The sequence below is a fragment of the Doryrhamphus excisus genome, chromosome 10 (genome assembly GCF_030265055.1).
Source record: "Doryrhamphus excisus isolate RoL2022-K1 chromosome 10, RoL_Dexc_1.0, whole genome shotgun sequence".
NCBI classification, from domain to species: Eukaryota; Metazoa; Chordata; class Actinopteri; order Syngnathiformes; family Syngnathidae; genus Doryrhamphus; species Doryrhamphus excisus.
Window position 1 is genome coordinate 19,915,761 of NC_080475.1, and position 27,547 is coordinate 19,943,307.

General features: G+C 39.0%; 3 protein-coding genes across 9 annotated transcripts in view; 1 reads left to right on the forward strand and 2 right to left on the reverse strand.

Moving 5' to 3' along the window:
* Nucleotides 1-354: 354 nt before the first annotated feature.
* Nucleotides 355-5,084, reverse strand: LOC131136713 (transcription factor ETV7-like). 2 transcript variants are annotated; one of them, XM_058083896.1, is made up of 8 exons: nt 4,761-5,084; nt 4,594-4,688; nt 4,321-4,485; nt 4,080-4,238; nt 2,558-2,665; nt 1,719-1,861; nt 816-916; nt 355-742 (listed from the first exon to the last, which is right to left on the reverse strand). In XM_058083896.1, the coding sequence occupies exons 3-8, from the start codon at nt 4,382-4,384 to the stop codon at nt 580-582; spliced, it is 738 nt and encodes a 245-aa protein (XP_057939879.1). In that variant the 5' UTR covers nt 4,385-4,485; nt 4,594-4,688; nt 4,761-5,084; the 3' UTR covers nt 355-579. The 2 variants fall into 2 exon arrangements, with proteins under 2 accessions (XP_057939879.1, XP_057939877.1); XM_058083894.1 differs by having other exon boundaries at nt 4,594-4,721; nt 4,798-4,946.
* Nucleotides 5,085-5,497: 413 nt separating this feature from the next.
* The window catches only part of LOC131136719 (ubiquitin-conjugating enzyme E2 T-like), a 67,567-nt gene continuing 45,517 nt past the window's right edge, over nt 5,498-27,547 (forward strand). The window contains exons 1-8 of one of the 5 annotated variants that reach the window (XR_009131792.1): nt 5,498-5,654; nt 5,860-5,969; nt 6,604-6,673; nt 6,753-6,858; nt 6,966-7,064; nt 7,790-7,873; nt 9,130-9,235; nt 9,405-9,586. Coding sequence is in view for 4 of the 5 variants with exons in the window: in XM_058083906.1 (XP_057939889.1) it covers nt 5,861-5,969; nt 6,604-6,673; nt 6,753-6,858; nt 6,966-7,064; nt 7,790-7,873; nt 9,130-9,235; nt 9,422-9,432 (585 nt within the window). In the remaining variant the exon portion in view is untranslated. Of the gene's footprint in view, nt 5,655-5,859; nt 5,970-6,603; nt 6,674-6,752; nt 6,859-6,965; nt 7,065-7,789; nt 7,874-9,129; nt 9,379-9,404; nt 9,587-27,547 lie in introns of those variants that run through there. The other 4 variants (XM_058083906.1, XM_058083904.1, XM_058083907.1 and 1 more) reach the window with 4 other exon arrangements.
* Nucleotides 10,063-27,547, reverse strand: part of LOC131136695 (leucine-rich repeat-containing G-protein coupled receptor 6-like) — a 46,682-nt gene continuing 29,197 nt past the window's right edge. For both annotated transcript variants that reach the window (XM_058083860.1, XM_058083859.1), the window contains exons 6-19: nt 23,846-24,061; nt 23,630-23,701; nt 20,145-20,213; nt 18,201-18,272; nt 18,045-18,116; nt 17,666-17,734; nt 16,136-16,207; nt 15,999-16,064; nt 15,837-15,908; nt 15,614-15,685; nt 14,151-14,276; nt 13,766-13,920; nt 12,189-12,269; nt 10,063-12,082 (exon numbers count right to left, since the gene is read on the reverse strand). In XM_058083860.1, coding sequence (XP_057939843.1) covers nt 10,857-12,082; nt 12,189-12,269; nt 13,766-13,920; nt 14,151-14,276; nt 15,614-15,685; nt 15,837-15,908; nt 15,999-16,064; nt 16,136-16,207; nt 17,666-17,734; nt 18,045-18,116; nt 18,201-18,272; nt 20,145-20,213; nt 23,630-23,701; nt 23,846-24,061 — 2,440 coding nt within the window. In that variant the 3' untranslated portion in view covers nt 10,063-10,856. The remainder of the gene's footprint in view (nt 12,083-12,188; nt 12,270-13,765; nt 13,921-14,150; nt 14,277-15,613; nt 15,686-15,836; nt 15,909-15,998; nt 16,065-16,135; nt 16,208-17,665; nt 17,735-18,044; nt 18,117-18,200; nt 18,273-20,144; nt 20,214-23,629; nt 23,702-23,845; nt 24,062-27,547) is intronic.

A 27,547-nucleotide genomic window follows, 5' to 3' on the forward strand; every position in this document is an offset into this window, starting at 1 on the left:
TTTTTTTTATAATTTTATTTTTATTATTTTTTTGTTTTCATTTGAACATGCATCAAATTAGATCAGTAACTACAGTTTCTGTTACATTTGTTCACTTCCTGCTTTCCTAATATAATTTCAGGTTTTTTTTACTTTATTTTATTAGTTGTTTTTTTTGTTTTTTTTTTCCTAATATAGTTAAAGCTTTTATTTTTTGATGTTTTTCGTATTTTTTTTGTATTTTTTTTTTTTTGTCACGTACCAAAGTACTCGGTGATATGACCATCTAATGCCATAATGGGTACCATAGTAAGTGTCAATATAGTGATATATATAGCACATCATGACTGGTTCAAGACTCTTCATCCTTGTATTTAGCAAACATCAACTGCTTGTATTGTTTCTTGAATTGTGTTTTTAATGGATGCAAAAAAAAAACAGTGTATGACTCCACATATTATTCCAAGAATTTTGATGCCGGATCCAAACACTGCCGACTAGTGTCCAACATACTGTAAGTAACCGTGTAGACGTAGAGGAAGTAGTCGTTAAAGAAAAGTAATAAAAATTATCAGTATACATTATCTTTTTTTTATCATGTCACCGAGTTGGAGAGCACTGCGGCGAGGCGCGATCCGGTGAAACCTCAAAATTCTCTTTGCTTAATTTATATGTCGGAGTGTTGTCGGAAAAGTCACAGTCACGTAGAGGAACGTGATCCAGGGACTGGTTTTTCCTGATGTCCTGTGGTGTTTTCAAAAACCTAAGAAGTGATAAAAAAAATAACATGTTTCACACTGAAAACGATAAAGAGTACAAAATAGTACGAAAGAGACCTGAAGAGCAGTTTTTGTCCTCGCTCCTTTTTGATGATATTCAGTTTGTAATAGTGCCTCAGAGCACGGGACATTTTTTCATACGTCATATTTTCTCGGTTCTGTAAAACATAGAAAGTCGTTATTATGTGACGTCATTGGTGCTGCAAGATACGAACCGTTTTTTTTTTTTTTCATTGGGGTGGCCAAGGTGAGACCGGTGGCAATAAGTTGATACCTGAAATGTCTAGATGACGTTCGAAATTATTTATTAACGCTTAAATTTTATTTATTGTTATAATACAGTAAACCTCGGATATATCGGATTCAATTGTTCCCACTGGTTTTGTCCGATATAAGCGAAATCCGTTATATGCGTATACCGGAAAATGTCCGTTTTACGCATATATCGGATTTATATCCGGTATATGCGTAAATCGGATTTTATCCGTTATAAAAAGGCACTTCCTTGACTATGTTTCCAATGTACCTGGACGCGCAGGCAACGCTGCAAACGCTGCAAATGACGTCGTATAGCGGCCTGTCACGATTCGGCGAATCGGAGCGCCACGATGCGGCCATCCGATATATGCGAGGGAAATTTAATGGAAATGCATTGGAACGGGACTGGGGATTTTGTCCGAAATAGGCGAAATCCGTTATAAAAAATCCGATATATGCAATGAATTTTTATTGGAAAAATGCATTACAGAAAAATCGGTTCTTTTTTATCTGTCCGTTGTGAGCGAATTTCCGATATATCCGAGTCCGATATATCCGAGGTTTACTGTAGTTCTGATAAGTACAGTGCCAACACAAAATACTACTGCTTCCCCACGTAAAATTGTGTGCGGCAGTGAAACGACGATTAGGTTGAAGTAGTGTTCAAGGAGTGGGGGGCCAGTGGGTCACCTTGGCGCTCACCTTGTGACATCCCCAGAGACGTGCCAGGCCGTTGGGATCTACCACCCTGAACACCAGGCTGCTTTGGTCCTCCCAGCGGATATATTCTTGGTAGTGGTCATCACACAACAGTTTATAGACGTAATCCCACAGTAACCTGCACTCTGGAAAAAAAAAAAAGGAAGAATGATCATCAGTTTTGCAGTCAGTAACTGTTACATTTGTTGACTTCCTGCTTTCCATAATACAGTTTAAAGTTGGGTTTTTTGTTTTGTTTTTTTTTGTAATTTTTTGTCCCGTACCGAAGTACGAGGTAATATTACATATTTTCTATATTGGTACTTTTACAATCAGTAACTGTTACATTTGTTCACTTCCTGCTTTCCATAATACTGTTTAAGGTTGGGTTTTTTTTTTATTCTTAAATTTTGTAATTTTTTGTCCCGTACTGAAGTACGAGGTAATATTACATATTTTCTATATTGGTACTTTTACAATCAGTAACTGTTACATTTGTTCACTTCCTGCTTTCCATAATACAGTTTGAGGTTGTTTTTTTTTTTTTATTTTTTATTTTTTATTTTTTGTCCCGTACTGAAGTACAAGGTAATATTACATATTTTCTATATTGGTACTTTTACAATCAGTAACTGTTACATTTGTTCACTTCCTGCTTTCCATAATACAGTTTAAGGTTTTCTTTTTTTCTTTTTTTTTTTAAATAATATACCTCGTACCGAAGTACGAGGTGATATGAGCAACAATTGTAGTACTTAATACTTTCTGGTTATTTTTGAGAAAATTAAAGGCTTTTGAATGCGCCTTACATTGCCGAAAATACATTATTTTTCCAGCATTACCTGGCAAACGTCCATCGGGTCTTTGCATCGTTGTTGTAGGTTCCTTTTGGCAAGTCAAATTAAGAGCTTCCTGGGTGTTGCTTTCTGTTTCAGGGCAGAACTGTGCAACTGTGGAGAGACACACAAGTGGGAAACACAACTGAGAAAGGAACAAGAGTCTCAAAGAAATCACAAAAGCTACTGAAACTGAAGCATGCAGGGAAAGTGTGGGGTGTGTCACTAAACTGAAAGCAAAAGTCTTTAAAGGGGATTTATTATGCTTTGTATTGAGTTGTGGACTCCTATAGAGCAGCGACACACAATAACCAGCACAGAAAGCGCTCTAGTTCTTCCAGAATCTGCAACTATTCAGCTGTATTTCTTTGGATTTCGTGGTTCCAGCAAAAACTGTCTGTTTTAATGTACTCCACCCACACCCCGCCTCCCGGCACGCCCACTCTGCTGTGATTGGTCACACTTCCGGTTTGTGCCACTAACTATTTAGGAGTTAATAAACGAAATAAGAGGTGATAATAAATGGCCATTTCGCCCGCTGCCAGTACATACAAAGTTTCTCAAGATAAGAGGTTACTTCAAGACGTTAATGGTAAGTAGCGTTAGCATTTTAGCATCTGTGCTATTATGCTACACAGACTAGCAGTTTTGATCCACACAAAATAAACACAGTTAGGACACTCATAAACTGTTGGAAAAGCGTACAGCTTCAGCAAGTGACGGGTAGTCCAGCTGCATAATGGCCCATGTTCACAAAAACAGTCCAGTATGAAATTCATTTTTTGGCCTTTTGTATTGAATATTGTGGACTCCTATAGAGCAGCTACACACAATAACCAGCACAGAAAGTGTTCTAGTTCTTCCAGAATCTGCAGCTATTCAGCTGTATTCCTTTGGTCTGTTTTAATGTGTTCCACCTACGGCCTGCCTCCAGGCACAACCGCTCTGCTGTGGTTGGTCACACTGAGAAAGGGTTCGGGTTCGAGCCGTGAACTGTATAGGATTTGCGAAACGGTATATAGTTGATAATAAACACTGAAAAAAAAAAATCCAATCCGGAAGTAGAGACTGGACAGTCCAAAGTTTTGAGGTTTACTTCAAGACGTCTCTAAATGGTAAGTAGCTTTAGCATTTTAGCGCTAGGCTAAAATGCATTTCTTTTGCCGGTAGGGAATCAGGAACTCGAACCACTTGTGCCTCATGGTGGCGTCTTTAGGAATTGGAAACAAATGCCTTTTGAGGCATTGCTAGCAAGTAAACAGCGTAGCAGTTTCTATATAAGGAAGTTTGTCCCTCTGTGACATCACAAAGGAACAATTATGCCACGCCTATTAAAACAGAGCATTTTGAGCCATCACAAACTTCTGAAATTTTGCATGGTTTTAACATGATAATACAACATTTTACTAGGAATTAATGACAGAGAGAGTAATATTTAATATTTATTAACTTTATTTTATGGTGCTTAAGTCTGACTATAGCAATACAGTCTAGTCTTATTACATATCTTCCAAAGCATATGGCTGACCTTGCGTGTTATCAAGGTTAGGTGACAGTTGCTCTTCAACGTTTGAGTCCGGCATCCTGGTCTTGTCTGCGTTTTGGATGCGAGACGCGTTCGGAGGCTGGCATACAACGCCCGTTGGTCGCTTTTTCACACATTGAAGGATCTCATAGAGAACATCGCCTGCAGACAAAAACGTTGTGAAACACACAAGTATATACGTATATTTATGCATATTGGATGCTAACTTCGGGCGGAGTCGTACCCGAGCTTGGGCAACGGTGTCGGAAATCTTCCTTAGTGAGCAGACACAGCGCTCGGCCGTTCATCTCAAAGCGTTCATTCTCAGGCCGCCGTAGCGAGTACTCCTTCTCAGCCCAGTGGAGCCAGTGGGCGACATCTTCTTTATTCCACAGAGATGGATTTATTCCTTAAGATATTAAGTACACATAAAAGTACTGTAGTACAATTTAGGAATATTTTCAGAAGAATGCGGTGTATACATACTACATGCAAAAAGAAGGGGAAAATTACTCACTTAGCTGTCCAGGAAGATGCCAAAGGTCCTCCTGTGTGGGTGGACTGTCTTTGTCAAGGGGATAGTGGTGCCCACTGTGGGAGCCACTGACCTGCCTTCCATGCATTACAGTAGTTTCTGTTATCTTACTAAAATAAAACAACAAATAACCTCATAGTTGATCTCACCAAACCAGTACAATGTGGCGCCTCAGATCTGATTTACCTTGACCAAAGGTGACTTGGAAAATAGTCTGAATGGATCCACTAAATAAAAATAATGTCCTGGAAAAAGTACACAAAAACGCAACAATTACGTTCCCAAACAATCTTTTAAAAGAATATATGTCGTTCCCCAAAAAACACAACTTCACTATTTCCTTATTCGATCTTTCCCGGAAATGAAAACGAAAGAAAAATAATCCTGACTGCGGATTGTCCGCAACATGTTCTGATTGGATGAGGCAAAGGACAGCGGTTATTTCCAACTGCAACTTCACCTTCGTCTCAGCGTCTCACCTTTTATATATTATCATATACTACACACTAAGATATTACAAATGTTGTTATTACATGTGTTAAAAACTGTTTGGACACTTGGAATTCAGTAAAAAAAAAGTATCTATGTTGTTTTTAACGACAACAAATGTAGTACATTAAAAATAACACGAGATGGCGCTAGTGGTCCGTCAACTGAGAGAATGTTCATATTCATGCACACGAAGAAGAACTTCGGCTGATATACATTAGTAAAACAAATATTACAATTATCAGAATTATATAATATTAGAGTATTTATTAACATTATTAGTAGTATTAATATTATATGACATCTCTACTACTCACCCGAACATAAAGTAAGTAAATATATATATAATATATATTCTGGTACAGTAAGTGGCGGTATGCACCTTTTAAAGTCATGGATGCAACCCGCCATTAAACCAAAAGAAGAAGAAGAACTTCGGCTGATGACGTCACACCAGAAGGAAACACAAACCGACATATTTTTTTTAGCTCCTCGACGTTGTGTCACTGAAGTCGAAAAGAAAACGAAACAGAGGAGAAATAAAACAACATAAAGTAAGTTGGGTGTAATTTGAACAAGTGTGATTATTTTTATCGAAATGGCTACATTGGTAACGCCGGTAAGCTAAGCAAAACATAGCTAGCTAGCAACTTCAGGTTTGAATCTGTTGTGATAATGTGAACGGGAGAACACTTAATATGGTGGTATCGTGGAAAGGTAATTCAAATATTCATTTGGTACTCTTTTTTTTGTCTACAGAATGCAGAGAGCTTCACGTTTGAAGAGAGAGCTCCAGATGTTGAGCACCGAACCGCCTCCGGGTATCACTTGTTGGCAGACCGAAGAACGCATCGATGACCTGCGTGCTCGTAAGTCTTAGCAGTGAAGTTTGTAATAAAAAAATAATAATTAAATGAATAAATAAATAAAATAATTACTACCCGACATCACCAATTCGTGATTGACTTGGCTCTTTGCAATACATGGCGATAACGATAATACTTCAATATGGCAATAGGGCGGAACCAACAAAAATAGCTAACTTTATATTTTGACATAACTGTAAACAGAATGTTTTTTTCAGTGTCTGTCCTCGTAGTACTAATAGTGATACTAATCAGAAATCACAGCGTCTTACATCTTAAATAAAACGCTATTAAACACTTAAAAACGCCACAGTAGACATCTGCCATAACTAGCTTGCACTCTGGCGGCGCCATCTTGAAATATGAGACCTCCTAATTAAATCCAATCCATATCGATATGAACAATATGCTTGTTTTTGATATAGATATTATTATCTATATATATTATTATATATATAGATATTATTATCTATATATATTATTATATATATATAGATATTGATGGAAGGCTGTAGCAGGCATCTATTTACACCATTATGCTGCATTCATTAACAAATACATGATTTTTTACATGCTAAGACACTTCAATTTCAAATTTCATCTTCATGGTTACTTTACCCTTTCCTGTTATTTACAGAGATCGTTGGCGGAGCAGGAACTCCGTACGAAGGCGGAATCTTTTCCCTGGAGGTCAAAGTCCCAGAGAGGTAACATTTGTGAAATATATGCTTTTCAAACGATGCGCACTTTTACCAATGACACTTAGCAGCCATGTGCTTTTTGAAGATACCCATTTGAGCCACCCAAAATGCGATTTACGACCCCCATCTACCACCCCAACATTGACAGTTCAGGACGTATCTGTCATGATGCTCTCAAACCCCCACCAAAGGTAGTAAAAAAACTCAATTGAACACATTTTTTTTATGTGTGAAATGTAGTTTTCTTCCTGGTTCTTAAGTGTTGTGTAATATTTATGCTGTTACATATATTTAACAGGGAGCCTGGAAGCCCTCCTTAAACATCTCAACAGTCCTTACCTCTATCCAGCTTTTGATGGCTGAACCGAATCCAGATGACCCTCTCATGGCTGATATAGTGAGTTTTTTTCTCTCTCAATTTTATTGTGTACCTTCAACCTACAACCTTATTTTGTCTATCTTCCTCACTCGGTTTCAAACCCATTCTTACATTTAGAATAAATAAATTGGAGGCTAGCTAGTTAGCTCAGTAGATTGCCATGCTTGAAGAACTGCCTCTTGTGTCACTTCGGACACAAGAAAATAAACTGTATCCTGTAACCGTTGTACGATGTGATGTAAACAAAGCTAGCATTAGTGTCGGAGTGTTTGTCTATGGATGGCATATTCATATCGAGTGACATGAATATATCAATTAAGTGACAAACCTCATAGTGCGTATCAATGGTAGGCTAACGGCGATAATTTTTTTTTAATGGCATTCACAATCAACCACAATCAAATATTTTATATTACGGCGTATATCAATGGACTATTCAGTAACGCAAACTGTTATTGAGTAATAAAGGAGGTAATAACCATGTTTTCTATGCAACAACTATAATAAAAATATTCCATTAATATGCAATTCACTTGAGGTCTGGAACCAAATAACCACAATAAACGAGGGACAACTTTATTTGCATGTTCTCTTGCAAGAACTAAGAACGCTTGGTCTATTGGTCTGCTATCTGTTATGCTATTTCTTTTGAGCCCACAGTTTGATTGCAGAAGCGTTGCTCTGTTGGCTAAAGCAGGTATTACTCGGTCTGAAACAACCTTGGGACATTTTTTGTATTGTAGGCATCAGAGTTCAGACACAACAAGCAACTGTTCATGCAGAAGGCCAGGAAATGCACAGAAGAACATGCTGTTCAGAAGACCACGGTAAGAACTTTTATTTAGTTAATAATTCAATATGATTTTTGTCATGCCAAATCACAACAACAAACAGAAGACGGGTGTAAAGGGCCATACCCTTTAACCAATACTCAACAGACCTCCGCATAAGTGAACACGGAACTCCGCTGCCATTTACTACTGAATAATAACAATCGGATCAGGAAGCAGGAGGGGAGTCTGAAGGAATAATTACCTTTAATCACAGCAGGTGTGATTCAGAAAGGCCCCACTGTGGGCTAGTGGTAAGCATGTCAGCCTCACCATCAGGAGATCAGTTGTGTTAAGTGCGCGCTCTCATGATAGGGGGCGTTTCATGTCATATTATTCTGAAACTTAATAAACTTCTTATTATGACTAATTATTATTACTAAAAGCAACATTGTTGCCGCCAATAGAGCGAGGGAGGGAAGACTTATTTTATTATTCTAAGATTTATTATTGTAACTATACCCTACTAGTCTTTTTTCAACACACTTTTATCAACACTCAACATTGCACTTTGACATATTAACACAAAAATAAAGACATTTGGAGCAAGGACTTAATTTTTTCATGTTATTTTCATGAAATATTTTCAAGTGTTATGTCTTGTTATGACCACTAGATGGCAGTGTTTGCGTGTGCTGCGTTTTGTGGCTGGAAACTTATTTTTTTCACAATGGTTTCCTTGTTATAGTAAACACATCACAAAGGCTAACCAGGTACACAGGTGCATGGCAATAAATTAGAATCTCGTGCAAAAAAAATATGATATGCACCTGGATGCAGAGATCCATATTGACTGAAATGAATCAGAACTTTGCTGGTGGTATTGATGTAATGTATCAGATAATCAGATACAGTGTTGCACTTGCTTAATGTTGACTATTTTATCTTGTGAGCAACAAAACATTCCGCTGTAAATGTACAAGGGCTGGGCGGTACGGAGCAAAAACTCAAATCCCAAAATATTTATGTTGAATATAACGATATGTGATATATATCCTCATATTTTTCCACAAAATGAGTTTCGACAATCAAATTCATCAGCTTCAGCTTCAACTGAGGCGCCGGGTTTCTGCTCTGCCCCCTCGCCCTTCTTCAGCCCGATATCAACAATATGGCAGAATTTGATATTCTGCTTAAAGTAAACATGGATATTAAAAAAAAATATTGATTTATCGCCCAGCCCTAAAATATTTTATTTTGTTTATCATTGTATTTGGAAGCCACAATACCAAGTAATGCCCCCGTCTGTTTAGACAATCACGGAGAGCAGCCAAAACAATGTACCAGAGAATTCATCGTCACGCAAAAGAGAAGTCCCTGGTGCCATGCAGGAGAGAGGCAAGCTAGCAAAGAGGACATGTGTGTAATAACAACCACTTTGATATCCAATTTGATATCCATTTTGTCATACTGCATGCACCCTGTGATATAGCTACATATGTACAGTATATGCACATTTGTTTTAATAAAAGTTTTTTTTTTAGGGCTGTCAATATTAACGTGTTAATGGATGTTTTTTTTTTAACAGCGGTCATTTTTTTTTAGCACACAATTAACACGCATGCCTCCTGTTTGACGCTGATCGGAGATTGATTGACGCACGGGAAAAGTTAGCTTTGGCAGATGGCTCTTGTAGCAAGACCAAAGTTCTTTGTATCTACTGTCGCTGCGTTGGACTTGTCACGGACGACATCGCCCGGAGCAGTGCAGGTATTGTTTTTATTGTTACAGCTGCTATTGACGGAATGTCAATGTGAAGGCCGTAGCATTAGCATTAGCATCAAACTAGTTTGGGAAAATTTCCAACTGTGAAATTATGGCAGGAACATCAATAATAATAATAATAATAATAATAATGGATAGAGCCACCATCCCCTTGGTGGACTTTTTGTGAGAGGTTGTGTAAAAAAGGTATTAAATACACCCATCTATGCATGGGAGTACAATAGATGCTGCGTTCAAGGACCGTCAAACAAAGTAGGTCAAATCACCAGTTGTATTAAACATTCAAAAATATAATAATTCCCCTCGGAACTATTAAAGTTGACGGTGTTTCCACCCAAACGGTATCTAGTACAGAAAATATGAGTAATTAATTATGATTAATTAAGAGTTAACCTTGGACAAAATGCAATTGACAGTAGTAATCGCTATATAGAAAAACAGCTGTACAAGTGTCGTTACTTTTTATTCAAACATAAGCTCCACTTGTATACACAGTAGTATGTACAGCCTAAATAGCAACATATGATTGTATATTTTGTTAAAGGAATTGCATTCATATTGTAATATATATATATAAAACACCATTTTTAAAAAGCTGTAGCACGTCAATATTGTCCTTGTTTAGAGGTAGTTGTATTATACATTTGTATTTACACACGGCTGATGGATAGAATAGCTACATCCCCTGTCGGTCTATTATGTGTATTATGTGTAGTTGTTTATAAGAAACAATCCAAGTCTATAACTTTGTTGAACATATTAAAAAAAAAATTACTGACATGTGAAATGTTAGCTTAGCTCTGGTTAATTACCTGAAGAGACAATAAATTCTTTATTATCCAGTAAGAAAATAAGAATAGAAAGTCAATTTGTATTTATCAGAGACTTCTAAACCCCAGAATCAATACCTCAATATAAAGATTTATACATAGAATTTTTTTAGTTCTTCAAAGATGTATTTCCCTTTGAATACAATTTCAGTTTTGACTTGACTTTTGTCGTAGATATACATACAAGTCTGAATAGGTTCTAAAATGTCATTGTTTATAACAAAGCACAATCCCATGTTTGATTCCTTATTGCAGAGGAAACGTCTTGTTGTCCCGCCCCTTTTTTTTAAAAGGCACTCTGCCGCTCATTGGCTTGTCATGACTTCCATCCTCGCAAAGGTCTCTGAGGCCCAGAACCGGTCTTCCCGTACACGAAGACCCACGAGTGCCTGCAATGCGCCAACTTTTCTGGCAGTTAACTTAGTTCATGGATTTGGGGCAACGGAGTAGTGAGTCGTGGTTAAGCGATGCATCGGGCGACTGTTGTGAACATCTCGATTCTTTAGAAGTCCCTTTTCGTCGAGGTTCCCTTGTTGTTCTTCTCTGCCGCCGCTTGTCTGAGAACTGATCAGAGGAACCGAGGAAGTGGAGGAGCAGTGGGAAAATCTAATAGCGTCCGTTTGAGTGTGGAGACTCGAGGAGACCCTACAGCAGAGGGTATCCACATCAGCGAGCGACGCCTGTGTTGAAGAATCGGAGCAGGAGCTCTTCTCCGTCTCCACGGAAACAAGCGAGTCTAAGGTGCGTTCCCTGCGAAGCTGAAGAGGAGTTTTCGGGCGGGACCAGAAAAAATACGGGAAGTGTTGTGTAAAAAGGAGGAAAATGAAGGGATTCAAGCAAGCGGGGAGAGGCTGCAGAAGCAACAGCACCGATTTCAAAACCTCCTCGTCGAGAGAGAGGAGACCCAGCAGGAAGCAGATGGAGAGGAAAGCCACCGGTACATAGATGAGTCCGTTTGTGATGATTAGCCAGGCAACATGTTTGATCATAGCGCAATCCCACATTCCTTCACATTCCCCTCGGAGTAATTCCCAGTACAGTCGGATGTATGAACATGTTACTATGAGCAAGCACAAGATGTTCATCATAATAAGCATCAAAGGAAAGATCAAGGCAGATGGCGCCTGAGAAGTCAAAGGAGGGAAAGGCGTCGGTAAGCAGAAAGGCGAGGATCCGTACTCTCCGATTCCGAGCATCGGGAAACAAGCTAAGACGAAAGAAAGACCGACGCAGAAAACCGCGGATGTGCGTACACATCTGAGCGAGGGTGATTTTGCATAACCGCATGTCACGCTCACTCCGCACTGCACCGCCGCGAGCGTCAGCAGCAGAACGCCTGCCTCGGAAGCAAACACCCACAGCCATCCCGTCACCTGACAACCAGGACCTCCTTGCCAGCGGGCGCCATAGTGGCTAAACTCCCCCGATGTTAGAACGTCTATCAGGGCCAGGGTGCTCGTGCAGAAGCCCGTCAGCAGATTAGAGGCGCCCATGCAGGCCACGGTGAATCTCAGTGGCGACATGGAGCAGGGCGAGCTGAACAACGAGAGGAGTAGTATGGAGTTCCCCAGTAGAGCCGCGACAGAGATGGTCCATAACCCAACACGAACCAACCAGCTTCCCAGAAGAGTGTCACATGGACGGAAAGGACCTGCAACACCAAAACGTGGACAAGTCATTCTCACTAAAAACTCAATGAAAACTTAATTATGTCATCTCGTGACAAAATACAACGATTTTGATGAATATTCACGGACCTGGTGTGGGTGTGCATTGGACGCTGGCCTGGAGTTTGGACTCTTCTATTTCTAGCTGGAATTCTTCCAGATCAGGATCATCTGGAATCATTAGGCTCAACATTCATAACTTCCAAATCCGTACATACATACAGACCAGTTTTAAAATCTCAGTAATTTAAATTCTGCATTGTTGGATCTTAACGAAGTTCTAAGTAGAGCCTCAGAATGCAAAAAAGATTAAATAGGAGAGAAACAAAAAAAATTAATTAAGCAATTAATTCCAAACAATCATTAAAATAGGCTGTTCATCAGCTGATCAAAGGTTTAAGCGCCCGTAAAATCCACCAAAAACTGTTCAAAAAGGACTCAGTACTAGCACGGTGGTCGAGTGGTTAGCGCACAGACCTCACGGCTAGGAGACCAGGGTTCAATTCCACCCTCGGCCATCTCTGTGTGGAGTTTGCATGTTCTCCCCGTGCGTGCGTGGGTTTTCTCCCACATTCCAAAAAACATGCTAGGTTAATTAGCGACTCCAAATTGTCCATAGGTATGAATGTGAGTGTGAATGGTTGTTTGTCTATATGTGCCCTGTGATTGGCTGGCCACCAGTCCAGTGTGTACCCCGCCTCTCGCTTGAAGACAGCTGGGATAGGCTCCAGCACCCCCGCGACCCTCGTGAGGAAAAAGCGGTAGAAAATGAATGAATGAATAATACTTTGAGTGGGCGACACGGTGATCAAGTGGTTAGCGCGCAGACCTCACAGCTAGGAGACCAGGGTTTAATTCCACCCTCGGCCATCTCTGTGTGGAGTTTGCATGTTCTCCCCGTGCATGCGTGGGTTTTCTCCGGGTACTCCGGTTTCCTCCCACATTCCAAAAACATGCTAGGTTAATTAGCGACTCCAGATTGTCCATAGGTATGAATGTGAGTGTGAATGGTTGTTTGTCTATATGTGCCCTGTGATTGGCTGGCCACTAGTCTCACTCCCGAAGACAGCTAGGATAGGCTCCAGCACCCCCGCGACCCTCGTGAGTAAAAGCGGAAGAAAATTAATGAATGAAAATTAATGAATGAATGGAACTGATGTCCAATTTTCCAAATTCCCTATTGCCATCCAACCCCAAATGTTCTCAACTGTATTTACATCAGGGGAACAAACAGGACGGTCCCGAAATAGCGACTTTATTCCTCTAGAAGAAGTCCTTTGGGAATTGTGAACTGCAGTTTTGTCCTGTTGGGAAAAAAACAGTAACACAAACGAGGGCCTTCAGTCACGAGGGATGCTCCCTGCAACATTCCGACATAGCCAACTGCCGTTTGACGCCCCTGTACAATTGAAAGAAAAAGAACTCCACATCACAGTGGCGCCCCCTCCACTGTGCCGGGTGGGGAAACCTCCCAGTTGGGCTCTTCTTGTGTTGCCAGTCACATTAGAAGCCATCAATTTTCCTTTTTGGATTTTGAAGTTCTAATTAGAACCTCTTTAAGATCCAACAATCCAAACTGTAAATTCTTGGTTTTAAGATTTTGATCAGGATTATACACAATTTTTGGTACTTGCTAATTTTATTGAACATGTTTCCATCTTTCTTACATCGTGTGTCACCAGGAATTGGGTAACTGGCCACAGTTCTCTTGTGAAGATCTTGGTCGCTGTTGCTTTGCTCGGCGTCCCACTGGTTGGCTGACTTGTAGCTATCACAGGAACCATACACACAGCACTGGTAGGCGTACGGCATCTCGATCACCCTGTCCAAACACACACGGAGGTTGTAATTAACATTAACATGACATTAGCATGATTAGCAATTACCTGACCCTAATTCCTTAGCATGGCAAACATTCATACATCAACCACCACCTTTAGGAATGTTTTTTTTTAACAATGTTTTTTTTAACAAAAAATGACTTGCTGCTTTAAACATGTCAGAATTAGCTTGCAGTTCCAGACTATGCAGTAGATCATGTTTATGTTTTACCTCATATGAGGGAAGCGATCAGGGATGAAGGTGTCGTACAACGCTGGGTTGCCTCTGAGTTTGAGATGAGTGAGACTCCCCAATCCCGCAGACGGCACTGAGCTAAGCCTGTTTTCAGTCAGGTCCCTGGGATGAGTAAAGAAGCCAAGAAACAACAAAAGGGGAGGGGGGGCTGGATGTCAATTCTGGTCTAGAATTATGAAATGTCTTTTACAACAACATGAGACATTTTTATTAAAGGGGACCTATTATGCTCTTTACAATTTTCTGACCTATAAATGTCGTTAGAATGTTGTATTCCCGTGTTAAACGATGCCAAAGTTTCGGATAATGAGGTTGGCGCATTTGGACGTGAGCCCTGAAAGAATTTTGGGATGGGTGAAGTCACTCTGTTTCAAAAGGCGTGGTAAATCTGGCCATTTGTGATGTCACAGACAGCTCTGTTCCGCTGTTTACTTGCTAGCAATGTCGCAAAAGGGAGAGCCACATTTGATTCCAATTCCTAAAGACGTCACCATCAGGCACAAGTGGTTGGAGTTCCTGATTCCCTACCAGCAAAAGAAATTTTTAATACTAGCGCTAAAATGCTAAAGCTACTTACCATTTAGAGACTTCTTGAAATAAACTTTGAAACTTTAGACTCTCCAGTATCTACTTCCGGATCGGATTCGTTTTTTTTTCCCCGCTGTTTATTATCAACTATATACCGTTTCGCAAAACTTGCACAGTTAGCGGCACAAACCGGAACCTTCTCTGCACCGGTAGTGTGACCAACCACGGCAGAGTGGTTGTGCCTGGAGGCAGGCCGTAAGTGGAACACATTAAAACAGACCAAAGGAATACAGCTGAATAGGTGCAGATTCTGGAAGAACTAGAACGCTTTTTGTGCACGGTTATTGGGTGTAGCTGCTCTATAGGAGCCCACAACTCAATACAAAAGGCTGAAAAATTAGCATAATAGGTCCCCTTTAAAAGCTGTTTTGATTCTACTTCGATAACACGCTATCAAACAGCGAGTACATGTACTTCAAGGAGAGTTTGCGCAATGTGGTACTCTGTAGTAACGTGCGATACGGTTCATGGCTAGTGAGATATTAACTTTTTTTTTTTTTTTGAATGCATTTGATTTCTTGGGGAAAAAAAAGTATAAATGGTCTTTCTTTGCCACATTGTAGATTGAACCAAAAACAATATCAGACAAATCACATTCCGTAGGTTCAATTTTACCGCTGTTAGCTAACTGAAAATTATTGTTGTTACATTTGTTAAATGAACCTGCCTAATAATTTTGCATATGTCAAAATGGGTGTTAATCAAATTAGGCATTCAAATCCCCATTAAACAAAGACATATTTATTTGTTGTGCTTAGTTTAAAATACATATGTATAATTAACAACAAAACAATGATTTTCCAAAAGACAGAAGAACATTATGAAATAAATATCATGTGTAACTCACTCACAGTTTGACCAAGGAATGCAACGAGGCAAAGGCATCCGCATGGATCCACTCTATCTTGTTCCAACTCAAATCACTGACAACAAAAAACCAAAACAAATCAAATGACCAGTAGATGTCAGTAAAGCTTCAGTGTGCAAATCATCATTCCTTGTTATTCTGTTTTGCATGGTGCGGTTCTAACCCAAACACATGTGGCATAGAAACCAAAATAGAGATTTACTTACAGCGTTCTCAGAGAGGTGAGCTGCTGGAAAGTGCTGGACTCCAGCATTGTTATTTCGTTATGCTGAAGACCTCTGTTAGGACAAATATAAATGCAAGCGGTTTTGGTGAAGTGTGATTTGGTCGTGTTGTGTTGGCGGATCGACTCGGTAGTTATCACTCACATTTCTTGGAGTTCTGAGCAGTGATAAAAGCTTGGCAGATGCCGTATCAGGTTGTAGGACAGTTCCCTGTTTGTTAGGTATAATAACCGCATTATTTCACCTCGGTCGCTTTGTCTTTCTATAATTTGCATACTTACATTACTCTGAGGCGAGGAAGCTGCTCGCATAGACCCACAGGCAGAGCTGAGAGACCGGCTTGAGTCAGAGTCCTGTAGTCAGAATCAGTCAGAGAATCCTTTCATTGTTGGATTCCAAGCAAGTGAAAGCCCTTTCCATCGAAACCGACAACATTAGACAGGGAGCTGTGTAGGTTCTTTTAGGAAGTACTAAGGAAGTACTTTGGTCAGTTGTTCAACTATGGCAAGGTTTTGCATTGTAATGGTTTTATTTCATTTGAACATGCATCAGATTCCAATTGAGTGCATCCCATAATCAGTTCCCAGTTCCACATGTCCAAAAGGAGTAGGAAGAAGCAAAGCTTATTAAATCCTACCCCTCCATCTGGTACTTTTACAATCAGTAATTGTTACATTTGTTCACTTCCTGCTTTCGATAATACAGTTTAAGGTTTTTTGTTGTTTTTTTTTTGTTTTTTTTTAATAATGTACCAAAGTACGAGGTGATATGAGCATCCAATGCCATAATGGGTACCATAGTGCGTGTCAATATAGTGATATATATAGCACATCATGACTGGTTCAAGACTCTTCATCCTTGTATTTAGCAAATTTATTTTATTTATTAATTTATTAATTTATATTTTTTATATTTTTTTAATTTTTGTAAAAAAAAAATAATTTTAAAAATTGTTTTTAATTTTTAATTTTTTGTCACGTACCGAAGTAAGTACAACATGATATGAGCATCCAACGCCATAATGGGTACCATAGTAAGTGTCAATATAGTGATATATATAGCACATCATGACTGGTTCAAGACTCTTCATCCTTGTATTTAGCTAATTTATTTTATTTATTAATTTATAAATTAATTTTATAAATTTTTGTAAAATTTTTTTTTAGTTTTTAATTTTTTTTTACATTTCTTATTTTATTTTTGTCACGTACTGTAGTCAGTACAAGGTGATATGAGCATCCAATGCCATAATGGGTACCATAGTGCGTGTCAATATAGTGATATATATAGCACATCATGACTGGTTCAAGACTCTTCATCCTTGTATTTAGCTAATTTATTTTATTTATTAATTTATAAATTAATTTTATAAATTTTTGTAAAATTTTTTTTTAGTTTTTAATTTTTTTTTACATTTCTTATTTTATTTTTGTCACGTACTGTAGTCAGTACAAGGTGATATGAGCATCCAATGCCATAATGGGTACCATAGTGCGTGTCAATATAGTGATATATATAGCACATCATGACTGGTTCAAGACTCATCCTTGTATTTAGCAAACATCAACTGCTTGTATTGTTTCTTGAATTGGCTCATCGTTGTGCATTGTTTGATTCCCTTACTCAATCCATTCCATAGTTTGATTCCACATTCTGTACTGAGTGCATTTGTAGTTGTTAGACGTGTCGAAACATTGACTGATAAACATTATGAGTAATTGTGCTATTCTGAGGGGCCGATCAAAGAAAACTACAATTGTTTTGGAATTTTGCCCATCATTGCCCAACTTTTTTTTTTTTGAGACACTCACAAAACTTCCAGGCTTGTGGTTCCTTTCAGGTCCGGAAACTCTTGAATTAGGGTCGCTCTGTTCAGAGAACTACAAAAAAAAATGGGTGTTAAATGTGAGGAAAGTTGGTCACTCCCCCAGTCCCCCCAGTCCCCCCAGTCACACACACATACTGTACGTTTGTCCTCACACAACCTGCCTAACAGCTCATTTCATCCATCACACTTTGTATCCAACATCAATACAAGCTGTTTTGGCTGTCTCACTAGACATCATAAGTCAAACGTGTTCTTAAAACACACTCGGGTACCGCGTCAGGACACGGCACAGCATCATTCAGTCGGTCATTTCACACGTCCGCTCTCGAATGATTGGCGAAGTCACTAAACTGCATACTTACAGTGTGTGCAACTTCGGTAAGAACTGGAAAGCTGATTTTCCCACAAACTGGATAGGGTTCTCATAAAAATGGCTGCAAAAAGGTTTATGTATTATTCATATGAATATTTTTTTTCACACTTTTAGTCTTGAACGTAACTAAGAAAAAGTATCTTACATGGTTTGGAGCTGAGGATTCCCAACAAAGGCTCTTTCTGGGATGGCTTTGATGTTATTGTTATGGAAGCCCCTTGAAATGGAAAATATGCAAAACGTTAATAATGTCGGATAGTCGAGTCATGTGATGTAGAGCAGTGATTTTCAACCACTGTGTGTGCCGTGAGGAATTATCCAATATCACTTTTTATAATTAACATTCATTAATCATCATTTGCAAATATTATGTCAATATCCACGTATATACGTGGACTCAAATATTCCAAATATTGCATTTGGAAAGTTGTCAGCGTGCGTTTTTCTTCTTCTGTTGTTTATTGGCGGTTGGCAAGCAGCTTTCGTGTTAGCTCCCATTAGCGCCATCTGTGGAACAGAATCTAAACCCTTCTATACGCCATTCATAAGTCCATAAGTCAAAAGAAAATATATATCTATATAAAACATGTACCGAGTTGAATTATAAAATACAGTAAACCTCGGATATATCGGATTCAATTGTTCCCACTGGTTTTGTCCGATATAAGCGAAATCCGTTATACTATGCGTATACCGGAAAATGTCAGTTTTACGCATATATCGGATTTATATCCGGTATATGCGTAAATCGGATTTTATCCGTTATAAAAAGGCACTTCCTTGACTATGTTTCCAATGTACGTGGACTGGGCAATGAAAAGAGACGTAAGGTAATGAGAATTGAACTTTATTGGACTCTGAGCATAACAAATTGTTAATTAAGCTAGGCCCTGTTACGCCCGTCAGGCCTACGTTATTTCCAATAGTGAGGTTAAGATCTCATTCACTGCTGTGCTAGTATTATTGACGTCACTCACTTTTATATTTGTCCTAAATCTGGAGCCAGGAGAAAGACAATAGCCAGTGACATCAACAAGATTAGCATAACGATGCGGCCATCCGATATATGCCAGGGAAATTTAATGGAAATGCATTGGAACGGGACTGGAGATTTTTGTCCGAAATAGGGAATAGCGAAATCCGTTATAAAAAATCCGATATATGCAATGAATTTTTATTGGAAATGCATTACAGAAAAAACGGTTCTTTTTTATCTGTCCGTTGTGAGCGGATTTCCGATATATCCGAGTCCGATATATCCGAGGTTTACTGTATCAGCAAGATTGAATTTGATCCTTTCCTGGTTAAATTTATCATATTGCATGCTCAGATATGACGTAACACGTTCAGATCCAGACGTTCTTCACTTTTAAAAATGGAGGCCAGCAATCGGCATTGGACTGCTAAGCTAAGGGAACTAAACTAACTTAGCTAAGCTAAGTTTATTTTTGATTCAAACTAAATTCCAAGACTGGACAAACGAAAAACTGGCAATACGGAGTTATTCCGACAAGCGAAAGAACAACTCGGCGAAGTCGGTATCACGTGATGTTGATGTTTACGTTTTAATGGGCATGCCCTATTGACTATTCTACTTGATTATAGCGACGCATGTGGACAAGAGATTGGAATATTCCTTTCCATGGATACCATTGTTTTCGGAAAAGTCTTTCGGAAAGAGAAAAAATCCTCTTTTCCAATGTAAAAAAAAAAAACGGTTGAAAAACATTGATGAGTGTGTTGCGGGTTCGAGGCAAGTCATTCGACTCCTGTCGTCGCACAGCTGAAAAACATTTTTGGATGCGAGAGATTTGAACACAAACACGCTGTATCTGCGACACGTGTGCCCTGTGGAACATCTGCTGAAGTGGAGTGAAGATAAAGTTTGTGTGGGTGGGGGTTGGAGGGGGAGGGGGGTGCGGGGGGGTGTTGCACCTGCTTTGGGTGAGAGAGATTGTATCCGAGTGCCACATTAAAATCACTTAATGGGATTAGTGGGGATAACTCAGTCATGACAGTCATGTTGGGCAGGTGTTATTTAGTGTGTGTGTGTGTGTGTGTGTGTGTGTGTGTGTGTGTGCGTACTCACAGTTCCTGGAGCTTACTCAGTGTCTTGATCGCCACGGGGAACTCCTGGAGATCATTGTAATTTAAATCCCTGCGAGAGACATGAAGTTATCATGGTCTATTTAAAGTCCATTGCCGTGTTTTTTTTTTTTTTGCTATAAGACCGTTAGCATTATAATTAAAAACAATGCGTCCGATTATGTATAGTATGACATAGTACGACATAGTATGACATACGCATTACACAGTCGATGGCATTTGCTCAAACAGGTTGACAGCTGTAACGGATGAAATTTCGTTTTGACTCCCAACCTTTACTGCGCTGACCTCGTTATTTGGGTCTCCCATTGGTTTCTTATTAGGAAACACTTTATCATAACTTATTATATATTCATGTGGAACACTTACAGCAGGGGTCTCAAACTCGCGGCCCGCGGGCCAAATGCGGCCCGCAAGACGCTACTTTAAGGCCCCCCACCTTGATACCAAATTTTAATGTTGAAATGACTTAGCTTAAAGCCGCGTGCACACCGGATACAATTAATATGATTTTGCCCCCGCCCGTACTATTACCCTATACCCTGTTACCCCGCCCTGTTTTTTTTTGCTTTGGATTAGCAACGAAGCTAAAGGCTTATATGACGCCGGGTACAAATAAATGCAGGAAAATGATTTGGAATAAATACACGTCAAGATAAAGCATCTCATTAAAACATGTTGTTAAAGTTACGAACGCCGCTCCCAGACGGAAGTGAGTACGATGCTAACTTGCTAATTGGGTAACATTATTCAGTTTCGTTAATGTTCATGTTAAAGGTTAAATAACTGTTAATACATTTGAATCTGAAAAAAAAATATTTCTCTACCAATGTTTTTTCTTATTTGCTGTTTTATTATTATTTTACTTATTTATTACTGATTGATTGATTTATTGTCTTTATTCTTAATTTGTTTATTTATTTTTGTTATCTTATTTTGTGTATAGAAAAATAAAAATTAAGATATTTGAGAACAGTGGAATCAGATATATCAGATATTTTGGTGTGGAAAACCGGAACCAAAGTACTGAAAAAGTGCTTTGAAGATTTTTTTTATAGATTTTTTTTCCAGTTTTTAATAAATGCGTTTTGGATTTTTTTTTTTTGGAAAACCTGATGCGGCCCGGCTTCACCCAGAACCTAGCTCCGGTGGCCCCCAGGTAAATTGAGTTTAAGACCCCTGACTTACAGCATATGTGATATTGTCTAGCAGTGTCCTGATTGACTCATTCCAATAATGGTTTCATAATGCATGTTGGCGTTGGCGATGGTTTTGGATGGCTCTGATTTCGCTGTATCGCTATGTGAGATTAACCCAGGGGTGGGCAAACTACGGCCCGGGGACCACATCCGGCCCGCCAAGTGTTTGAATACGGCCCGCCCAGTCTTTCCAAAGTATTTAATTTAAACTCAACATACAAGCTGGCATCATGGCCTGAGCCAACCTTTTGATGGTTGTATCAATTTCGTTGTTTGACATGGTCTGTTGTTTACAAAGTGCTCCTGAAAAAAGGGACACAACCACATAATAGTAATAATAATAATAATTATTATTAGATTATTAGATTATTATAATTATTATTAGAACTATTATGATTATTATAATTACTATATTAATGCTAATTATTATATTAATTATATATAATATTATTGTTATATTTGCATATTTTACATAATAATAATATAATAATTATTATTTTAATTTTATTGTAATTATTATAATATGTTATTATTTTTTAAATATTTAAATATAAATATAAAATAATAAATAATAATAGCAGAGTGCATGACAATTTTACAGATACAATAATACCAGGTGGACTGTTACGTGTAAAATATATAGTCTGCCCCCCCCCCCCCCGTAAATTTTGTCATATCAATGCGGCCCGCGAGTCAAAAAGTTTGCCCACCCCTGGATTAGCCCTTCGTACCATCGCAATCCCCGCATAAACGACACATCGTCAGTCTTTAGCGCAGTCAATTTTTCTCCATCTTGTTCTGATTGTTTACCTCCACGCTCTTAACCATCCGAGCGTATAAATATAAAGCGTATAAAGGTGAGACTCGGTAACATGCACACATCTGCGTGCCCGCAAGCTCATAAAAAAAAGGAGCACATTTCCTTGCACTTCGACAGGTTGTTAACCGCCATGCCAGGAACTTTGCTTTAATCAGACCACCGTGACTTTCGCTGGATTCGTGGTTCCTTGCTTTCACTTCTACTTCATGTATTTTATCCGTCTTTTAAGGTAATAGTTCGGAGTTGTGTAGAGCTTCTATTCATTCCAAATGTCTGGTTTGTACTACAACTCACAGTGTTGACTTCTGTATCATGACCTCAATAAGAAAACTTTTTGACCGTTTCTGGTATTAATTTAGTTGTGGATTTAAAAAAAAAAAAAAAACAGCAATTTCTTAGATTACCGGTATTGTTTGAGTTAGCATTTCTTTCTTTTGGCATTCCTGGTTCTTGGATTGTATAAGATCATTAATATCTGGTTAAGGACCACTAAACACACACTAGCATAAATGGCATTCCTGTCAGACACTTAATGAAAGTAAATTGAGGGCTCCTGCGTATATTGTTTTTTCTGAGGTTATATTTCAGTGAGTTCCTCATTAATCCTGGGGTTATTGTAAGGTAATGTGATTGTTGTAAATACTACCATACGGTTTGGATGTTGATACTTGCGGATACCGTCGTCAGTATTTGGGCCAAGGTATCTCATTTGACCCTCTAAATTAACATTGTACTATTATATGTCGGCATGGGCTTTTTAGCGGTCTGAAGGTACGCCGTGGTATGAAAAAGTCACCGTTTCAAAACCACATACATTTTTACTTTGGTATCATAATAATAGAAGTATTTTATGTATTCTTTTCAATAGAAATATTTCAAAATAACACACGTAATTATGATACCAAACAGTGACATTTATAATGCCAGTTGGTGCCAGTTCACGCCAATGCAATTTGCTGTGGCGCCTAGTGTCACCAATAAGGTGCCTAGTGGCGTGCAGTGGCTCAAACTGCCTCCCAACTGGCTCGTGGTGGCCCGAAAATTGAGTTTGGCGGCAAGAAAATTTCAAAATGTTTAAAATCTTCGTTTAAAAGATTTGTGAAGAACCAAATGTTGCAAACAATCCGCCTATTGGAATCCACTGGAATGTAATGGCACGAGCCAAGTTGCGCCAATGATGCTAGGAGTCCACTGGGCTGGCGCCAGTTTTCACCAAATATCATGTGATTGGCGCGTAGTGGCTCGCTGTGGCGCCGAATTAACGGCAACATGGCAAAGATTCCGAGCGAGCATTCATTCGGAACTGAACTGGCACCAACTGGCGCCGACCCAGCGGACTCCTAGCATAAGGCTGTCATACCGTCAGAATCTCGTACCGTCCCATACTTAATTGTATCTAATATTGGAGGATATTTCACCAAATGTAAATTGATATTTTTTTATACTTACAGAGTTTCCAGACTTTGTAAACCTTCAAAGCATCTCCCACCCATCATCTGGATCTGGTTGTTGTGGAGATGTCTAGGAAAAGGCCACAAATGTTGTTTTTAGTGAATGTCAAGTTCTGTTCTAACAAAAAAAACCCAAACAAACTATCACCCAGATCAACCGACAGAACAAATACTTTCTCCGGTGTGTTGAAACTACAAACTTTGTGTCACTTACAGTACAACGAGTGCAGAGAGGTTGGAAAACGCATAATCTGGGATATGCGTGATCTGGTTGAGGGCCAGGGTCATGGCCTGTAGGGAGGGCAGCGAATCCAGGGCGGTCACTGGGATCTCTGTCAAGGAGTTGTCATCCAGCCACAGGTGCCTCAGAGAGCGCATTCCTCTGAAGGCACCAGCAGGAACTTCAGACAGTAGGTTTGCATCCAGACGCCTGTGGGATTAGAAGAACTCCAGTATGATTTCGAGTTTGTGTATCCATGCACCTTCGGTTAGGCGCAGTAGGATTCAAAACTGGGGTTGTGAACAATAAACCGGACATCCGGTTTGATGAACAAATGAATCTGCTGCGCTGACATCAGCCTCCTATACCCTAATGTATACAGACTGTCAAATAATCAGTTTTTTCACGAATTTACAAAGAAATAAGCATTTCACAGATTGACTTACTCGTCTTCGAAACATTGTCGTTTCTGTCCACCAAAGTCTTCATCGGTTCAAAGTTCACCAAACAAACATCATCATCATCAAAGTAAAATTTTAACTTGGCACTCCGAACCGTGGGAATTTTCCCACCAGGAGAGGCAACGAGTTCAAAACAACTGAACACGTTAATTTTCCGAACAATGTCAAACTGAACGCAACGTATTTGTAAATAAACAACTTGAACATTCAGTTGTTCAGATTATTTGAGAATCAGTGCCCCTATTTAGGTCCAGTTATTACCTGTCGGAAGATATTTGTTTTATATTATTGTCTGCCCACATTCGACCAGCAGGCGGCGCTACACTTGAAACGCTTGCTAGCATAAGAACGCAGCAAATCGAGTCAAAAGATGAACACGCTTGCCGGCACAGCTGCCTCCACTTAGGATTATTTACGGAATTTTTATGTATTGTCTCCCGTAGATTCTGACAGTAAAAAAATGTAACCCGTCAGTGCAAATCATGTCCACCTGCGCTACAAAACAGATCCGCACATCGGCCTCGTCAACTTCACATTTGAAAGGGCATTTGGAGTTGAAGCATCCGTGCAGTGTGAGAACATTTCTGTAAATCCTTCACGATCACAAAACGTCATCAGGAAAGACGTCAAAAAGGCAAAGAATACCGCCCTGTCAGCCCCAAACGATACAACTTCATGGTCTCAAACACGTGGCCCGTGGGCCAAATGTGGCACGCAGGACACTAGTTTGAGGCCCCCGCCTTGATATGAAAGTTTAATGTTAGTGCAAGTTTGATATGGATGCTGTATGGTATCATGTACCCAGAAAAAATTATTACGTTTGATTCATGTTCATGTTAAAGGTTAAATAACTGTTAATAGTTATCCTCCCTATCCGTGTGGAAGTGGTAAGTTTTTGGCTATTTAAGTTGAATAGCCAAAAAATAACTTGAAGGCTACCGTTTAGGTGGCTAGCTCTCTAGTTTGCGAGTTAGCATGTGTCTCATGACCCTTGCAGTTGCGCAATATGTTGTTATAAATGTGACTATAGTCGTGTTTTGTCATGTCTACAGGGCTCTAATAATGCTTTGTTCATTTTAATAAAAAAAAAAATAATTTGTCTACCCACCAACTATATGTGGTTTAAGTTTTTATTATTTGCCATTTTATTATTATATTATTATTATATTTATTTATTACTGATTGATAGATTTTCTTTATTCTTGATTTGTTTATTTATTTTTCATCTTATTTTGTGTAGAAAAATAAAAATTAAGATATTTGAGAACAGTGGAATGTTTTATCAGAGCGAAAATCGGAACCAAAGCAATATTTATTAATTTTTCTGTTATTAATAAATGCGTTTTTTTTTTTTTTTTTTTGGAAAACCTGATGCGGCCCAGTCTCGCCCCGACTCTAGCTCCAGTGGCCCCCAAGTAAATTGAGTCTGAGACCCCTGCTTTAAGAAATGTCTATTTGGTCTACTACTTCCTGAACCGTTTCTTTCAGCGCTTTACATCGTTTTCATGCACCCTATTTGACATTGTTTGCCCTTGACCCAAATCACCAGATAAAAGCTGCGGAACAGCCTTCAATTTTGCGCACTGCTCTCCAGGGCCAAATAATAACTGTCCCTCCGGGTGGACCTAACCAGGTCTCCGCAAGGTCCAAGTCAGAACCGGGAATGTTTCACAGAAGCCAATAAAGCAGCAGCCACTTCCTGTCCATCACATCAAAGTCTGAAGTATGATTATTATGGGAAAAGAGAGGGACAAAGTTCTTTTAAATGATGGAGGGAAATGTGCAGACTCGGTGCTCTCGATTCTCCAGATGGTCCGAGTGTATTCACTTGGGGGCCTTCCGATGGTGTCGATTTTAAATTCCTTTCCGTGTCAAACGTCTTTAGTGACCTTTTTAATGAACAGTAATAGTACCGTGCAAACATGATAATTCTTGTTTGAGATTATGTGGTCATGTATTTTGGATGAAAGCATTCTTTATGACAATTTAGTGTTGACTCAGATGCCGTGTTTTTTTTTAATTATTTTTTTTACCTACAGTAATTATGTGTTTCATGTCAGTGAGAGGTGCTTCAGACAAGATTTGTATTACAAAGCCTTTATACTTATGCAGTATTACTGCATTGGAAAGGTGCTGTTGTTCTCTATACAGAGAGAGGTGTGTTTTCCTCTGATTTGAAGTCATCTCTATGACAGGGGTCTCAAACTCACGGCCCGCGGGCCAAATGTGGCCCGCAGGACACCGGTTTGAGGCCCCCGCCTTGATATGAAAGTTTAATGTTAGTTTGATATGGATGCTGTATGGTATCATGTACCCAGAAAAAATTATTACGTTTGATTCATGTTCATGTTAAAGGTTAAATAACTGTTAATAGTTATCCTCCCTATCCGTGTGGAAGTGGTAAGTTTTTGGCTGTTTAAGTTGAAAGGAAATAACTTGAAGGCTACCGTTTAGGTGGCTAGCTCTCTAGTTTGCGAGTTAGCATGTGTCTCAAGACCCCGCAGTTGCGCAATATGTTGTAAATAAAAAGAGTATAAATGTGACTATAGTCGTGTTTTGTCATGTCTACAGGGCTCTAATAATGTTTTGTTGATTATAATCGGAAAAAAATAATTTGTCTACCCAAAAACTATATATGGTTTATTAAGTTTTTATTATTTGCCGTTTTATATATTTTATTATATTTATTTATTACTGATTGATTTTCTTTATTCTTGATTTGTTTATTTATTTTTTATCTTATTTTGTGCAGAAAAATAAAAATTAAGATATTTGAGAACAGTGGAATGTTTTATCAGAGCTTTTATTGTAGAAAATCGGAACCAAAGCACTGAAAAAGTTTGTATATTTTTCTGTTTTTAATAAATGCGTTTTTTTTTGGGGGGGGGGGAACCTGATGCGGAGGATTACACAGTGTGACATGATATGATGGGCATCGGGAATTGATGGGAATTTGGAGCAAAGATATAACGAAACTAAAATATGTATTTTAGCAAATGATTGGGACAGCACTGACGTCTTTCCTGCAACGATCTGGTATAATGTCTCCATCTGTACTCACCACGTACGAATCCCCAAATTTTGCACATGTTTTTTGCAAGTAGACAGCATGCGCTTGAAGTACCCACAAGTACAATTCATACTCGGAATTTCCAAAAATGCACTATCCATAACAGATACTCGTTTATACAGATGAGGTCCACATGCACACACCCCAACATGTCCGCTGACCCCA

Excerpts from the sequence above, each read along its gene's own strand:
- LOC131136713 (XM_058083894.1), bottom strand. The coding sequence starts at position 4,699 with ATGCATGGAAGGCAGGTCAGTGGCTCCCACAGTGGGCACCACTATCCC. Across the intron at positions 917-1,718 it reads GTCTCTGGGGATGTCACAAG|AACCGAGAAAATATGACGTA; the intron begins GTGAGCGCCAAG and ends TATGTTTTACAG. Across the intron at positions 743-815 it reads GGACAAAAACTGCTCTTCAG|GTTTTTGAAAACACCACAGG; the intron begins GTCTCTTTCGTA and ends ATCACTTCTTAG.